We start from the raw sequence: 17,622 nt of genomic DNA on the forward strand, positions 1-17,622 counted from the left end.
GGAGACAGCATCAAGTAGGCTGGAGTACAGGCAGAACATAGAGGAGGGCTTTAGAGCTAGGCTGCAGGATCACAATGGCAGAGATTAGACCATCCCTTCTCCTAGCTGGCAGAGGACCTCTATAGTGAGGATGGGGCCCAGCAGTCTTCTTTCATGTAGCTGGCACAGAAACCCTGTAGTGAGGATGGGCCCAGCAAGCTTCTTCCATCTAGCTAGCACAGGAATTCTGTAGAGAGGATTCTTGGTACAAGACTTCTAATATGGCATTTAATGCCACCACCTTTGCTGTTTCATGGCCCCTTGTCACAGTGTGACTTGCAAGTTGGGGGGGGGGGCATTTCTTTTGGGGATCTATCCCTCGGGTGTCTATCGGGCCAGGGACTGCTGCAGAGCGTAGAGTCTAGTGATACTGGGGAAGCTTGAGTGGGTGCTCGGGCATTCTTTGAAGGATTTGCGTGAGCACATTGGTCATACTGTTGATTGATATGCACAGCATCATTACACCCTGTATGTGTAGCAGTCTGATCCTGCAGTGCATGGCTATGCCTGTTGACAGTTCTCCTGATGTATACTAGTTTGGCCCGTATCTAGTGGAGGTGTACCCCATGCCTTCTTTCCAGCTGGTCCAGCTGCTCATGCATCGCCTCCTCTGTTGATGGCAGGGATGTTGTTGGTGCTGGTGCCAGGGCTACTGCCAGTGCTGCTGCTGGTGCTCTGATGGTGGTGTTGAATGTTGAAATTTGGGTCTCCAAATGTGGCAAGAGGGGGCTGAAGGATTGTTCCTGCCAACAGCCTGATGCTAAAAGCTGGCACCATGGTGTGCTGGCTTGAGGTTGTGCTGTCTCCAGGCTGAGTTCCTCCATGAAGCCAGAGATGTTCAGAGACACAATTAATCAGCTGGTTGAGCCCAGGGGGTTCAACCATCTGCATAGCCTCCTGAGGCTGATGCTGCTGCTCCTCCTCCTCACTCACCTGGGTTTGGGCAACTATCAGCAAGGCCCTCTGCAAAAAAGCTGGGGTGCTGCTGGTCCCTGGGGCTTGCTGGCAGGTCTCTATGGCTTGATGGCTGGGAACGGAAGCTTTGTGGGTGAGAGTTGTAGAAACAAAGAATAAGACAGAAGTACCAATGGCAACAAGTATCCATTTTGCATTTGGCGTCAGAGGCACACTTTGCATCTAAAGCATTGTGAGCATCTTATGCCAAATGATGTGTACAACCATTGCAGCCAGGCCATTTACAGGTGCAACTTACAGGTTGCAGCTTGCATAGAGTCCAGCTGCTCAGCCATGCCCTAGAAGACATCTGGTCCTAGCTGTTGCACATGGCACTTTTCCAAGGCTTTGAAGATGATGGGACAAAGGGATCCTCTTCCAGTCCAGTGTATGTATTTGTTTCGGCTTACTACCTTTGCCTTTAACTGCACCTTGATGTCCCTGTACCTGTGGGCCACCTGCTCCCCGCTGCATTGGACATCATTGTGCCTGGAGATTGCCTGGCTATGATGGGTCAGATATGGTCCTTGACTGTCTTCAAGGTCTTGGCTGCATGGTTGCCAAAGAGCACAGCATAATGCTCCAGGACCCCTGCAATCAGCATCTCATTGTCCTGCACACTGAACTTGATAGCCCAGAGATGGTGTCCTGCTGCCTAGCTTCCAGAAGGGGGTACCACTTTCACTTCCAGAAAGGTATCCTCCCTTTCCTCACACTCCCTCCCACTCCCTTCTCCCCCCCACTTCCTTCCCCTTCTGCACCTGCCCTGCAAACTCCCTTCCCCTCTGTCCTCTCTCTCTATCCATAGCCTGTCATCCTCTGCCCTCTGTCCTCACTTGCCTATCCCCTTCCCCCTCCCACCTCCTCCTATCCCTTCTCTCCTGCCTATCTCTACTTCTGTCTCTGTCCCTACTCCTGCCCCTCCTCCTAGCAATCCTGCCCTCAACCTCCCACCTCCTCTCCTCCCTTTCATGCTCTATCCTCCTCACTTCTCCTCTTTATTCCTCTACCACTCCTTCTCACTTCTCCACTCCTCTACACTTCTCCACTTCTCCAACACCACCACCACTCCTCACTCTTCCACTCTTCCACCACTACCACTCATCCACAAAAAAAAACTGACAATGTGACAAACTAAGAAAAACTTTCACACACAGAAAAAGACATAGGAACAGGAAAACAGATGAGAAACACAAAACAAATGACACAGCATTCAAAAATCACTAGCTAAACTTCTACTCCAACCACTCACCTCCTCTCCTCTCTCCCCCATGCCTGACCCACCCTCAAAGATGCAGCTGAGGGAAGCCGGGATATATAAACTGCAAAATAGCATTGGAAAAGTAGAGTGTTGCTTATTCAAATTAATAGAAAGGTGTATTTAATCTTCTGAGTAGGGCTGTTCTTTGTCAACTACAGTAATCTTAAAGATGACTTTTACAGACAGTATAGTTTTCCTTGAAAAGACTGATTGTGCATTCTATTACAATCAGTAATGTTTGTCCTATACATTCCTGGTGACTCATGGTGCTACATCCATCCAGTACAAAAATATTGTCACATCCATCCACCCTTCCCCACTCAACCACCTGGTCCTTAATTATTTTAGAAAACATATTTATTTACTTGAAAATATGTCTAATCCACACAAACCTACATTCTTGGTGGATAGCAATAAAATTATACCTAATAATAATAAACTATATGATTAAAAAACTGTAAACCAATCACACCATACAACAATTACAAGTATATTACCTACACTAGGCCAATCATAACTACCAAGAAGTTACAGTCTAGAATTCACTGCTAAAGGGTAGATTAAACATATTTACTCAGATAAAAAGATAAACAATCTCAAATTGCATAAGCTCCTAAGCCAAAGTTATGTTTTATATGTATGTGAGAGTAGAGGTTTTCCCCCATTGATTACAGTGGAGCTGGGGTGAATACGTTTTTCAGAAAGTAAGTAAATAAAGCTGTGAAAAAACTGATGTGTGACAGACAATTTTGATTTGTTGACTTTGCTTCATACTGACATCACAACCAATAAAGCCTCACTGCAGTTTATTCATCTTTGTCTATTGCAGACTGATGCCATCTAAGTGACTTTGATTATCTGCAAAGGAACATCCAAAAGCATATAGAGATGAATATAACAGCTAATACATTTTGCAGGTCAGAGCAAATCAACCTCTTAATGCTTCATTAAAAACTTATTGGCACCCACTTCTCACTATTCAGTTTCCTATATAGTATCTGTTCCAATTTTGAAGAAAATTCTCTCTTTATTCACTACTCTTCCTGGATATTTACTACATCATTTTCCCTAGTCTCAAATTGTGTGATTTTAATCTTTATAGATGTATTTATTTATGCTGGATTTTTTTTTTTTTGATAGTTTACCTTTTCCAATAGCAGTTCATCCTCTTTTTATGATTGATCATTTTTGTACTTAAATAGTTTTACTAGGAGAAAAATGTTATAAATCAACCGATACCTCATCATGCAAATCTCTGGATATACTATGCACATTTACAATATTTCTCTCCTACATATTTCGGCATTAGCTTTCAACATGACTAATTGCCACTATTAAGATTACGTTAATTAGATCTTGGAGTATGTGAAAAAACTACAGTAAAGCAATTCCCATTCATTTATAAGCAAAGGAGGGAGCATAAATAGATGTTTAATAAAAAGAAAACATTCCAACTTGTATTCATGTTGCTGTGAATTGAAAATACATTTAAAAACACCTTATTCCCTTTTTTTAGATTGTTCAGTACAAAACATTAATAGGAAGGGCAAGAAAACAGGGGAGTAATTGAAAAATTACATAAACGATTTAGGTTTTCTGGATTCCTGGAAAGAGCTGGATAAGAAAAATACTCTATATCCTTATTTTTTTATCCCCATAATTTAATTATATTTGGACAGGTTTAATTGGGACATGTATAAGACTAATAATCTCATCTTGTATATGTGCTTTAACCTCATGTTTAGTGCCTTTGATGGATTGAAATTTGGATTGTAATTTTGATTATAATCTGCCTTGAGACTAATTTAGAAAAAGGCAGAATATCAAATATTCGTAAATAAATACAAATTTTAAAACATCATTCATTAAATTCACATTGAACTGCTCCTCTACAGTAATCATTTTTGAGAAGAAACTTCTTTAGTGCATCATCCCCCTGCGACAGTCATAGATATGATAAAATCATTGGTGGTAGCCTGCTGCAAGTGAAGATAAGTGATTTTGATGTTGAGTTGCTGTTTGTGAAAAAAAGTGTTTTCGAAAGACACATTTTGAACTGCTTTCTAAATTATTTGGATTGAGATCTCATGCATTTATTTGTGTTAATGAGAGAATGTTTTCATGAGAGCACTTTAGAATTTTGTTCTTTATGGGATCTATTTATTAAGCTGCAGTAAAACAGCACTGATAGCACCAGTTTGCCACAGGTTAAAACATTATGGGATTTACTAAATTGTGGTACCTGAATGCTGCAGTTTAATAAATCATCAGAGTTTCTTCTTGCATTGCTGCAGTCAGGAAACTTGCAAATTCTCAGCCATGAAACACTCAATGGTTGATTCCCATCCTGGTGTTGTCATGTTAAAGAGACTGCAAGATCCTGTAGCATGCTCCCCCTCCACACATTGCCAAAAATCCCTATCAATGAAAGACAGATGAGTGATTAAACCTGCAGATAAGAGAGGGGGTGGGGGCTACAGTCATTTTGTCTAGGGGTATATATATTGCTGAGTTACAATGCCATTTAACTGACACTATTTGTTATCTTCACTTTCCTGATGACTCTACCAAAAATATTCAGTAAGGGACTTAAAATACTTAGAAATGTGGTCTTTTTTACAGAAAAGAAATGTCTGTTTTTGGTGGTGGAGCATCCATGTTTACAATTATTACATGCATTACTTAAAATACTAAAGTATTTTAACTCTCTCGAGAAGACCTGTAATGTCAGCTAAAGTATCATTACTAGAACCTCTTGTCTATTTTTGTTCACTGATTTCTTTAACTTTATGTCCCTGAAATTCCATCATAGGTCAGTGTTGTAGACCCTTAGTCTCAGTAAAATACTTTTTAACATTTCACACAAGAAGTCATTATTCCTGTTCTCCTAAAGTTTTTATTTTTGATCAATGGCAGCCTTTATCCAGTATAACATTGTATCATGACTTTTGTGTTACAACCTTATAATTGTTTATCGTAATATAGTAATATAGTAATGATGGCAGAAAAAGACCAAAATGGTCCATATAGTCTGCCCAGCAAGCTTCTCAAGGTAGTAACTGCTGCTCCTTGCAGGTTACCCCCATGTTTCTGTTAAGGGCAGTTAAACTTTTTTATTTATTCCCATCATTTAGCCTTTAGGGATCCACAATGTTTATCCCATGCGCCTTTGACATCCTTTTAATCTTCACCACTTCCTCCAGAAGGGCATTCCAGGCATCCACCACCCTCTCAGTGAAGAAATATTTCCTGACATTAGTTCTAAGACTTCCTCCCTGGAGTTTCAAATCATGACCCCTAGTTCTTCTAAATTGTTTCCAATGGAAATGGTTTGTTGATAACCATGGATCATTAAAACCTTTCAAGTATCTTAAGGTCTGTAACATATCACCCCTGCTCCTCCTCTCTTCCAGGGTATACATGTTCAGATTCTTCAACCTCTCCTCATAAGTCATTTGATGGAGACCACCCACCATTTTGGTCGCCCTTCTCTGGATCGCCTCCATCCTGTTTTTGTTTCCTTTGAGATACGGTCTCCAGAACTGAACACAGTACTCCAAGTGAGACTTCACCAAGTACCTGTACAAGGGGATTATCACTTCCCTTTTCTTACTAGATATTCCTCTCTCTATACAGCCTAGCATTCTTCTGGTTTTGGCTATCGCTGTGTCACACTGCTTTGTCGACTTCAGGTCGTTAAACACTATCACCCCAAGGACTCTCTCATACTCAGCACTTACCACCTAGACAGATGGGCACTATAAGCAAGATAAAGATGTTGTAGAACATTTTGAGCTGATATGAGGTTAGTTGACATTCCATCTAAGATTATAGAAACATATCTAAAACTAGATCAGAGACAAGGTCAATTGATGTTCCATCTAAGGTTATAGAAAATATCCTTAGAATAGATGCAAGGCTGCTAAGGCCACATTTCCAAGAAAACATATGGATATGAGAAGGATTAATTAATTTGGAGAATGAGAGCAAATTGCCATACAGGCATTCAGATTATTTTTTTTATAATTGAAAGTCAATCATATAAATTGTGACAATTATGTAACCTAGTTTAGGGGTTGGAAATATACAACTGTAAATTCTATGTAATGCTTTGCTTTCAATAAAATCATTTGAGTGGGAGTTTTGAAGCCTTGTGTGGCAATCTGCCTCTCCATAAGTTATCTTATTTAATGCCTAAGATTGATATTGTTTTGTAGCATTTAATAAAAAAAATTTCTTTACAGCTTGTGGATTTAAACATTCTTAATTTTTGGAGAATAACAACATCAGGGACTCATGTGTTAGAGATTTTGAATGGATTGCCAGAGATATAAAAAAATATACTTCTGGTGACTCTTGATATTGCTATATCATATACCAGCCATGGAGAGAGCAGCCTCTATCTTCAATAGATATCTATTGCCACAGCAATACCCCTCAAGGTTTGTGAACTTCCTTCATTGACAATTCAAAACAACTTTTGTTGACATTGATGAATCATGTTTTGATTTCTATAAATGAAGTGTATGGCTATGGGAGACTCGATGACCCCTGATATAGTAAATTTCTACATTGCAGCTTTTGAGAAACACTGACAGAACAGTTCCCCCTAGGCTTTCAATACTATTGTGTGTAAAAGGCACATTGACAATGTGATTATGTTTTGGGAAGGGTCATCTTTTGAACTTAAACAGTTGCATGTACTATCCCAAGCAGAAGAGATTGGAGTTGCTGCTACATACTCAGATACCACAGGAAAAGGGGATCAGATACCTAGCAAATAAATCCTAACAGTGACTTTGCAGAGACAGGTATACATTTGCTACAGTGTCACTTTCCCATGGCTTGGGTATAGGCCCTGGGAAGTCAGCAGGTATCCCATGTATATCACCTCCTCTAAGACTATAGTAAATGAGAATTATATATATATTTATATATATATAAAATTATTATTTTTTGTGTGTGTGTGTATTCTCATTTACTATAGTCTTAGAGGAGGTGATATATATAATGGTAGAACTCTTAGAATGGCAAGGTGAGATCAACACATGAAATGATAAATTGAAAATTGCTACAATTTATGCTATTGAATTGACAATAGATTTTACTCTTAAGTCCACTTTACGTGGGTAAAAGTGCTTTTGAAAAATGCTACAAAAGTATGTTATATTTAAATTTCATTTTCCTTTGAAAATTTCCTCCTTAGAGTTCATTTACAAAACTAGAGTCCAATCTCAAAATCTTGCTTATATATAAATATGAAACTTTTTTGAAAATGCTTGTTTGTAAAATAAAACACATCCAAAGTTTACTTACATTGATAAAGCATGAGCATACATGAGAACATAAACAGTCTTCACAAACTATTTTAAAAAACTGAGTCCCACTGGTGTCCTAAATGTGCAAAAAATTTATCTGAAACAATATTTCTTTAATTGTAAATTTAAATATATGTGATGACTCCTGACTTGGATTACATTTTTCCTACAGGCTGTATCAGAAGAGATTTCTTATGAATGGGAACTGACAATTCTAAATGAAGACAAAATAACAGTGACATAAATAAATATAAGAAAACTGAAGACTACAGTAATATTTATTGGTGAATGGACAAACTGTTCCTGTTTGCATTGACAGCAAAAGGCAAAATATATCAGAACTGCTGAATTTCAAAAAAGCCCATTGCATATTGGATGACCTACCTTAAACAATCATAAAACAGAAAATTATTTTTTCCTTTGGTTTCCTCTAAAAAAACAAAGCAATCAATCAAAAATGATTTCTCACATCCTATACCAGAAATAGACAGCTCCAGTTCCCAACTGCCAAAAACAGGTCTGGCTTTCCAGATATCCACAATGAATATGCATGAAATATATTTGTATGTACTGCTTCCCTTGTATGCAAATTTATCTCATGCATATTCATTAGATATCCTAGAAACCAGGCCTATTTGAGATGCTCAAGGACCAGAAGTGACTACACCTTTCCTATGCTTTGTACACAATATTTTTTAAAATATATTTTTTTGAAAGTGCATGCCATTCTATTTCCATGTTGAATCCTACAGTTTGTAGGCTATTTAATTTGAAAATCTGTTTCTATTCAAGTTGATGTAAATGCTTAGCTGTACTTCCCCTTCAAATTTATGGAGTCAGTTGATCAAGTACTTAAAAACATATGTCATTAATGCTATATCCTTTTTATATCCAATATGTGGTGAGCAGTATTTATTTGACTGATCTACTAATGCTATTCCAATGTTCTATAATATGGTCTTAATAAATTTAATTTTTTTTTTTGTTAATCTATCGCTTCCTTCATGGACATATAATCAAATATATTACCATCTTTGAATTACAAGTCAAATGTTTCAAATAACTTGTCCCAATTTTGGATGAAAAAAACAGTCTGACTAACATGTTTAGAGAGCAGCTACCATATTTTCCATGGCCATAATCGTATGTGAGATTGATGGGATTCTGAAAGCTACTGGTGGCAGATATCAGTGAGTTTAAGATTCAGAACTCAAGTAAAAGCTAACAGAGGTTTCTCACTAAACACTGGATACAAACTTAAAATAGTCTAGTGCTTCTTAATAATATTATCTGATGAGTTTTATGAGAAAATATTAGAACACAAATAACTCTAGACGGATGATGTTCTTTCTGACTTTTTCAGCAAGTGACACTGTCCATCAGCATGAATAGCATGTTTATATATTTTCCATAAACAACCATGATTGAGTGTGAAATTGTTGTTTTGTAGGCAAATCCTGTGGAAGTATTTTTCTCGGATAGCTAAGAAAAATGTGTCTGTCTCAGGGCTAGGCAGCACTATTTTGTTGCAAAGTCCTACAAACATACATCTGTACAAAATGGCACTGGCTAGCCTTAAGGCTGGCATCACTTTGGCTCCAGTCTCAGGGCTGGCTGGTGCCATTTTTAAAGAAGTGCCAGTGGTGCAAGAACAATGGGAATCGTTCCTGCTTCATTTGAGGATACAGAGCAGAACTGCACAGAAGGGGTAAATCTCCAGTTCCAGCTCACTTGTATGGGCAGGAAGGAGATAGGACACAGCCAAGCCATATGGACCTAGGCCATGGCTTATTGATGGAGTCAGAGGGGCCTGTGGACACCCTAGGGGACTCCTGCAAGTAGCAGCGAGAGGAGGCCACATTTCTTGTTTTGTTTTGGGGTGTTGATTATTTTGGGTCAGCAAATGAACCAAACCAAATAAACATAATTCATTGAAATTAAAAAAAAAAGAAAGAAAAAAAAAGAAAAACCAAACCAAAAACAAAAATTGTTCTCTGCACATTCATAGTTTTCTGACTTTTATCCAGAGGAAACCTTCTGATAGAATTAACCTGTTACAATTTTTCATCACTGTAATTTGGAAACGTAATCATTCTCTTAGTTTCTTTGGAGTTCACAGATGGTATTCTGAAATCAATGAATTTAAAATGTAGTTTAAGGGATTAGGCAACAGGTTTTTACAAAGAGGTTATTTTTCTGAATGTTCATATACTGCATATAAATAAGCTCTTTACTCTGACCAGGATTTGTTTCTTCAATAGAAATAGAAATTCTTAGAGGATCTTTCCATATATGAATTAAAGTACTCCCATTGCCTGAAAACATTCATTCAATTATTAGAAAACACATCATCATTTTGAGCAGCTGAAACATCAAGAGACAGAATGTATGAGTGTGTAGAGGTCAGCAAGGGGTTAAGGAACAACCCCTAGACCAGCTGGAGCAGCACTGGATATTCCATCTTCACTTTGTTGGTCCAAAAAGAATGAATCTTGAGATAGAATGAAGTGTTTTATAGTGAATGTGTTTCTCTCTTGTTAAAGATAATTTGATGTTATGAATCAATTGGTTTCCTCTTGGATAAATAGTGGTAAATGAAATGTAATAATAATAATGTAATAAATATTAATAACTCCATTTTTTATGCACATTTTATCTGTTGATAATGATCTTCTTGTTAAATATAAGACTAAGCCATTGAAACACTATTATATTCTCATTTATTCACAATTCATTCATATTACATACTATAACAATGCCCTTCTGATGTAGATGTGTGGCTTCACATCAGAGTCTATACTAGGGATGTGGAGCCAGAAAGTATTCATTGCATTCGGAATACATATTCGTCGGGGGGGGGGGGGGGCGTATTCGTTGTATTCGTACAATGGTGCCCCAATACGTTGATACGTGCTTTCATTTTCCGGTTCCCATTAAAGTCAATGGGGGATGGATTTGCAGCCTATTTTTGGCTGCAGAATTGGGGTTTTATTATCAATTTTGATGAAACTTCTGGGGAGCAATCATCAGAACAACAAAAGAGCTCCAAGGTACTTAGACTGTGGCAAAGTGGCACCAAAGTGGCATGAATAACCTAAGGCACTGTAAAGGTGCAAAGGGGTACCAGAAGTGGCAAGAGTGCTTTAACAGAGGCACAAAGCAGCAGCAAGAGTGTCAAAAATACACCACAGCTTCAAAAGAGTGCACCGATAACAGATGCATGGACCCTCGAAGGCAGCACGACAGGCAAAGCAGCAAGACAAGTGGCATCAACATCCTACAGCAGAATGAAGGGGGAACATAGCAAGCAGAAAGACTAGCACCAACACACTGAGGAACCATGATAGTGGCAGGAACACCACAAGGAGTTGAGTGAGTCATCAGGTGATTGGCAGCAAGGTAAAGTGGCAGAAAGTTGATAGGGGCAAGACAGGCTGGCAGAGCTGAGGTAGTCAGGTCGCTGTGGTGTTGATAAGGGAAAGACAAGGAGGCAAGACAAGATGAGGCTCAGCATGTGGCGGGAATGTCAATTGGGCGTACTGTGCACCCGACCCATCTTGAAACAGGAACCAGGGAGTCTAACACGAGTGCTAGGACCTGAAACATGATGAACTATGCCTGGGTGGGGTGGAGCATCTGCGGGTGCCAATTTTGGTGGTAGTAGCAAATATTCAAACAAGAGCCCTGGGGAGAGTTCTCTTTCCTATGAACAGGAAAGGGCTCCCTAGAATGGGTTCACCCCTAGAGTAGGGTGTTTCCATTGGCATCCACTGAGCTCTCACTGGTCTTTTACAATCTGGTGGAGTTAGCAGATATACAAACGAGAGTTTTCAAGGCCGAGGTGGAGGAGGGAGCATGTGAACAGCAGTTCAACATGGGTCAGAGGGTAGATACAGGCTGGCTACACCCGGGGAGTGTTCCCTTTCCTTTGCGCAGGAAAGAGCTCCCTAGAAAGGGTTTGCCCCTAGAGTGGGGTATTCCCATTGGCGTCCAGTGAGCTCTCACTGGTCTTTTAAAATCCAGTGGACATAGCTGATATACAAACGATAGTTTTCAAGGCGGAGGAGGGTGCATGTGAACAGAGGTTCAACATGGGTCAACAGGTACTAAGAGAGGCTGCAACACCAGGGAGAGTTCCCTTTCCTATGAGCAAGAAAGGGCTTCCTTGGAATGGGTTGGCCCCTAGAGTGGAGCACGAGCCTTCAAAGCATGGTGACCTGGAGCAGAGTGCCATGTGAATATTGGTTAAACATGGGTCAACAGGTCCTAAGAGATAGTCTGCAACACCGTGGAGAGTTCCCTTTCCTATGAGCAGGAAAGGGCTTCCTTGGAATGGGTTGGCCCCTAGAGTGGAGCATGAGCCTTCAAAGCGTGGTGACCTAAGAACATAAGAACATAAGAAAATGCCATACTGGGTCAGACCAAGGGTCCATCAAGCCCAGCATCCTGTTTCCAACAGTGGCCAATCCAGGTCATAGGAACCTGGCAAGTACCCAAAAACTAAGTCTATTCCATATAACCATTGCTAATGGCAGTGGCTATTCTCTAAGTGAACTGGGGCAGGGTCTTACTGTAAGCATGGTCTCATTGTGTTTGCCACAGTCTAAGTACCTTGGAGATCTTTTCTCGTTCTGAACATGGGTCAACAGGTACTAAGAGATAGGCTGCAACACCGGGGAGAGTTCCCGTTCTTTGAGCAGGAAAGGGCTCCCTGGAATGGATTGGTCCCTAGAGTGTATAATGGTACAAATTGTTAGGATTTAAGCATTTGCAAACAGATCATGACTTCATAAGCAAGACGGAGGAAGTTCTCTTCTCTGCCCTGAACCTAAAGAAAACTGTTTTATTTAAGGATCCATGCTGTGAAGGATTACTAGTTTTAATTACCAGAGACTGAGGTTTCCCTTTGCAATAAGGGTTCAGCCATTAGGACTGGACATAAGGCCTGGACAAACAAGAACAGCATTCGAAGACAGAGGTCAAACACTTGTACGAACATAAGGCCTGGTCGGACAGGCACAGCAATCGAGGACAGAGGTGAATTCCATGTAGGGACAGAAGGCCTATACGGACAGGCACAGCAATCTGTCAAACCCTTGTAGGGACATAAAGCCTGGATGAAGAGGCACAGCAGTTGAGGACAGAATCAATCCTACCTAGGGACATAAGGCCTGGACGGACAGGCTCAGCAATAGAGGTCAAACACTTGTAGGGACATAAGGCCTGGATGAACAGGTACAGCAGTCAAGGACAGAGGTCAAGCCCACGTAGGAACATAAGGCCTGGATGGACAGGCAAAGCAATCAAGATCAAACCCTTGTAGGACATAAGCCCTGGACAGACAGGCAAAGCAATCGAGGCCAAACCCTTGTAGGGACATAGGGCCTGGACGAACAGGCACAGCAGTCGAGGACAGAGTCAATCCCACCTATGGACATAAGGCCTGGACGGACAGGCAAAGCAATTGGGGTCAAACCCTTGTAGGGACATAAGGCCTGGATGAACAGGCACAGCAGTCGAGGACAGAGGTCAAGCCCATGTAGGGACATAAGGTCTAGACAGACAGGCACAGCAATCGAGGTCAAACCCTTGTAGGAACATAAGGCCTGGGCTGACAGGCACAGCATTCGAGGACAGAGGTCAAGCCCTTGTATGGACATAAGTAGTTGCCAGCCCTCCAGCATCTATCTGATGCATGCTAGAATACTGGCTGCGGTATGGGCCTGGTCTGTCAGGTGGGTGTGCAATAAAGTCCACCTCCACCCTGATACTTGTTCAGTAATAGAGCTGCTGGCGCCCCTGCCTCAGCAATGTCCCACCAGTGTGCTGTCAGGGAGAGGTAAGAGTGTGCAGTGGACGGTCCGGCACAGCGTTAGAGTTCAGGCACTTGTAGGCACATACGGCCTGGACAGTGGACAGACAGACACAGTGTTAGAGTTCAGGCCACAGTAGGGACATACGGCCTGGACAGTGGATGGTCAGGTACAGCGTTTCAGGTCAGGTACATGTGCTGCAGTTCTTATATTATCTGGAGCATAGGAGGCACTTGGAGCTGCTGCAAGGCTTTCAATTGCTTTTATTCATCTTGCCATTCACAGGGAAAATTTGGAAACCCAAGCAAAGGCAGGTTTACTTTCAAAAACACTAGCATTTCCATCAACTCTGGTGCCATCCTTGAGCAGTGAGGGCTCATGATATCCCGTCATTGAAAAGACACGCTCACTGGGCATACTGGTTGGTGGACATGACAGATATCGCTGAGTCACTTTGGCAAGGTGTGGCTAGACAGTGGACTTGTGTGCCCAATATGCCAGCAGATCTGTCTGCATGTTCTCTGTCAGCTCTGAGAGATACTGTGTCACTGACAGCTGTGCTGGTGTCTCCTTTGCTTGGGTGGGCTCAGAGTCACTGATGCCAGCTGCTTTCTCTCTCGCCCGTCGCACAACAGATGAATCTTTATGGGCAACATGCCTTTGGCATTCTGAAGTGGAGGAGGAGGTACTATCTATCGCTGACACAGTGTTGCTCCTGCTTGGGCTAGCAACACAACTCTCTAAAGTGCCCGCTATATCCACCTCTGCTTCATGCGTAATCTGTCTCTGCCTATGGCGCTCCTGTTCACGGACTTTTGCTAACAGCAGTTCCTTCACCAATAAGAGACAATCATACTGTAGGGCGAGTTTCCCTTTCACGCGGGGATCACAGACTGTGGCGAGCATGTATGTGCAGTCTTGTGTTAAAGGTCTTAATCTCTCCTTCACCTGCTGCTACAAAACATCCAGACAATGCAGCACATCAACTGTAATTCCCTCTTCCTGTTTAAAGGCCTCCAAATGTTCATCCAGGAGATTAATTATAGGGATGATGTCAGCCAAGGTGGCACTTCTGGAACTCAGCTCCTCTGTGACATCCTTGAAGGGCTGCGGGATTTTTACCAGCTGACTCATGACTAACCAATTATGATGCCCTAGGGGATTCTGCACACCTACGTCCATTATACCAGAAAGTTCATGAAGGGGTGTCTGCAGCTCCACTAACCTCTCCAGCATCATAAAGGTGGAATTCCACCAGGTGGCAATGTCTTGAATGAGACGCTTGTGAGGCATCTCCAAATCAGTCTGCTTTTGTCGGAGAACCTGCCCCGCCTTTACACTTCTGTGGAAGTGTGCTGCTATGTTCCTGCACTTCTGTATTAACCTATGCAGGTATTCATTCTCTTTGTCATTGGACTCCAACCCCTGAGCTGACTTCACTACCAGGTGCAAAGTGTGTGCAAAACATCGGATGTTCTTAAAGCACCCGTCATATATTGCCTTAACCATGTTTGCACCATTGTCTGTGACAAAGAACCCTGCCTGAGGATTCCTGTCTCACTGGTGTAGTTGCCAGCCCTCCAGCATCTCTCTGATGCATGCTAGAATATTGGCTGCGGTATGGGCCTGGTCCATCAGGTGGGTGTGCAGTAAAGCCCACCTCCACCCTGATACTTGTTCAGTAATAGAGCTGCTGGCTGCCCCTGCCTCAGCCAGGTCCCACCAGTGTGCTGTCAGGGAGAGGTAAGAGTGTGCAGCATTCATGATGGTCCAGATATCTCAGTTGAAATGCACTCTCCCTTCTGCCTTAGCTAGCAGCGCTTGCATGCGACTGCGACACTGCTTGTACAGGCTGGGGATGACCTTTCTGCTAAATGTGGTTCTGGAGGGGACTTTGTAATTTGGAACTACGACCATCAGAAAAAGCTTGAAACCCACATTCTCCACTAACTGCAATGGCTGGTCATCAAGGACAATCATTTCCCCAATGGTCCTAGTTACAACTTTTGAGGCTACCTGCCTCCTACCCCGGGATAGCGTTACCGCACTCCACCCCATTTCCTCCATGGTGGGTTGTCACTTCTGCCACATGTCAGGGGGTTGCTAGCCTGCCACCTGACTGCTAGAAGGGGATGAGGGCATGGGCTGACTCTGCTGCTTTTGAACCACTGCACGCTGCTTGGAAGGGGTCCCCCGACTGGTACTGCCACCATGCCCAGATGGCAGTAATCTTGTTGGGTGTTGCCTCTTCATATGATGCGTCATGCCAAAATTAGATAGATGTCCCATTTGCTTGCCTCTGCTAATATCCCTGGCACAGTAATTACACCGAGCAAAACACGGGTCCTCCGTCACTTTAAAGTGGCTCCAGATCGCAGATGTCTTTCATGATCCTCCCTTCTTGGGAGTGGAAGCTGGCACTGGAGCTGAGGTAGTGGGTGCACCCTGAGGAGCAATGCCAGGGGCCTCAGTCACCCTCTGTGCCTGCGCTGACTGCTCTTCCTCCTCCTCATCATCAGTTTCATCTCTCCCCTGCAGCACAGAAGTGGAGGCTAAGACAGAACTTACTAATCCTCCTAAACCTTCTTCAGCTATTACTTCTTCCATTCTGATGATGAGAATCCCACACAAGATGATTCTTCATCAGAATCAGAAGCAAGCAGTGCCTGTGCTACATTTTCTATACTAAGTCAAGTCTGCTCTCGCACTGCTGCTTTTGGGTGTCTCCCTTTTATCTTGCATTAGGGATGTGAATCGTTTTAGGACGATTAAAATTATCGTCCGATAATTTTAATATCGTCTTAAACCGTTATGGAACACAATACAATAGAGATTCTAACGATTTATCATTATAAATCGTTAGAATCGTGAGCCGGCACACTAAAACCCCCTAAAACCCACCCCCGACCCTTTAAATTAAATCCCCCACCCTCCCGAACCCCCCCCAAATGACTTAAATAACCTGCGGGTCCAGCGGCGGTCCGGAACGGCAGCGGTCCGGAACGGGCTCCTGCTCCTGAATCTTGTTGTCTTCAGCCGGCGCCATTTTCCAAAATGGCGCCGAAAAATGGCGGCGGCCATAGACGAACACGATTGGACGGCAGGAGGTCCTTCCGGACCCCCGCTGGACTTTTGGCAAGTCTCGTGGGGGTCAGGAGGCCCCCCACAAGCTGGCCAAAAGTTCCTGGAGGTCCAGCGGGGGTCAGGGAGCGATTTCCCGCCGCGAATCGTTTTCGTACGGAAAATGGCGCCGGCAGGAGATCAACTGCAGGAGGTTGTTCAGCGAGGCGCCGGAACCCTCGCTGAACGACCTCCTGCAGTCGATCTCCTGCCGGCGCCATTTTCCGTACGAAAACGATTCGCGGCGGGAAATCGCTCCCTGACCCCCGCTGGACCTCCAGGAACTTTTGGCCAGCTTGTGGGGGGCCTCCTGACCCCCACGAGACTTGCCAAAAGTCCAGCGGGGGTCCGGAAGGACCTCCTGCCGTCCAATCGTGTTCGTCTATGGCCGCCGCCATTTTTCGGCGCCATTTTGGAAAATGGCGCCGGCTGAAGACAACAAGATTCAGGAGCAGGAGCCCGTTCCGGACCGCTGCCGTTCCGGACCGCCGCTGGACCCGCAGGTTATTTAAGTCATTTGGGGGGGGGTTCGGGAGGGTGGGGGATTTAATTTAAAGGGTCGGGGGTGGGTTTTAGGGGGTTTTAATGTGCCGGTTTTGCGATTTTTAGATTTTTAGATTTTTCACGATTTTTCACGATATTTTACCTCCCCAAATGGCAACAATACGATTCCCTCCCCCTCCCAGCCGAAATCGATCGTTAAGACGATCGAGGACACGATTCACATCCCTATCTTGCATGACTCAGCCACCCCTTCCCTCACCTCAAAAACTACAGGGTCAGAAACAGGTGGTGGTGATGCATCATCGTTTAATTTCAGTTTTTTCCAGATGGAACTGCCTGCCCCTCCAGAGATTTTAGATTGGAACAGGTCCCTTTTTAATTTTAATGGGGGACTGGCACTGCCTTTTGAAGTGCCTCCTCTGCCAGTCCCAATCACTCGACCACGTCTAGCTTTCACTGACATCAGGGATTTAATGTCACTGCCTACTAGGGATTTCAATTAACAGAATTATTTCCAAAAGAGGCCTACTGGGGATTTGGCTTCAGAGGGCACTGCTGTCCCAATATATGGGAGTCAGCAAAACTGCCCACTGACGCCCAGTGCACTGCCTTC

The 17,622-nt window shown here is 43.0% G+C and overlaps 1 protein-coding gene across 1 annotated transcript in view; it reads right to left on the minus strand.

Annotated features, from left to right (window-relative positions):
* Positions 1-633: 633 nt before the first annotated feature.
* LOC115096190 overlaps positions 634-17,622 on the minus strand; it is a 59,813-nt gene continuing 42,824 nt past the window's right edge. The window contains exon 3 of the mRNA XM_029610701.1: positions 634-1,176. Within this exon, the coding sequence (XP_029466561.1) occupies positions 634-1,176 (543 nt within the window). The remainder of the gene's footprint in view (positions 1,177-17,622) is intronic.

The sequence above is a fragment of the Rhinatrema bivittatum genome, chromosome 7 (genome assembly GCF_901001135.1).
Source record: "Rhinatrema bivittatum chromosome 7, aRhiBiv1.1, whole genome shotgun sequence".
NCBI lineage: Eukaryota > Metazoa > Chordata > Amphibia > Gymnophiona > Rhinatrematidae > Rhinatrema > Rhinatrema bivittatum.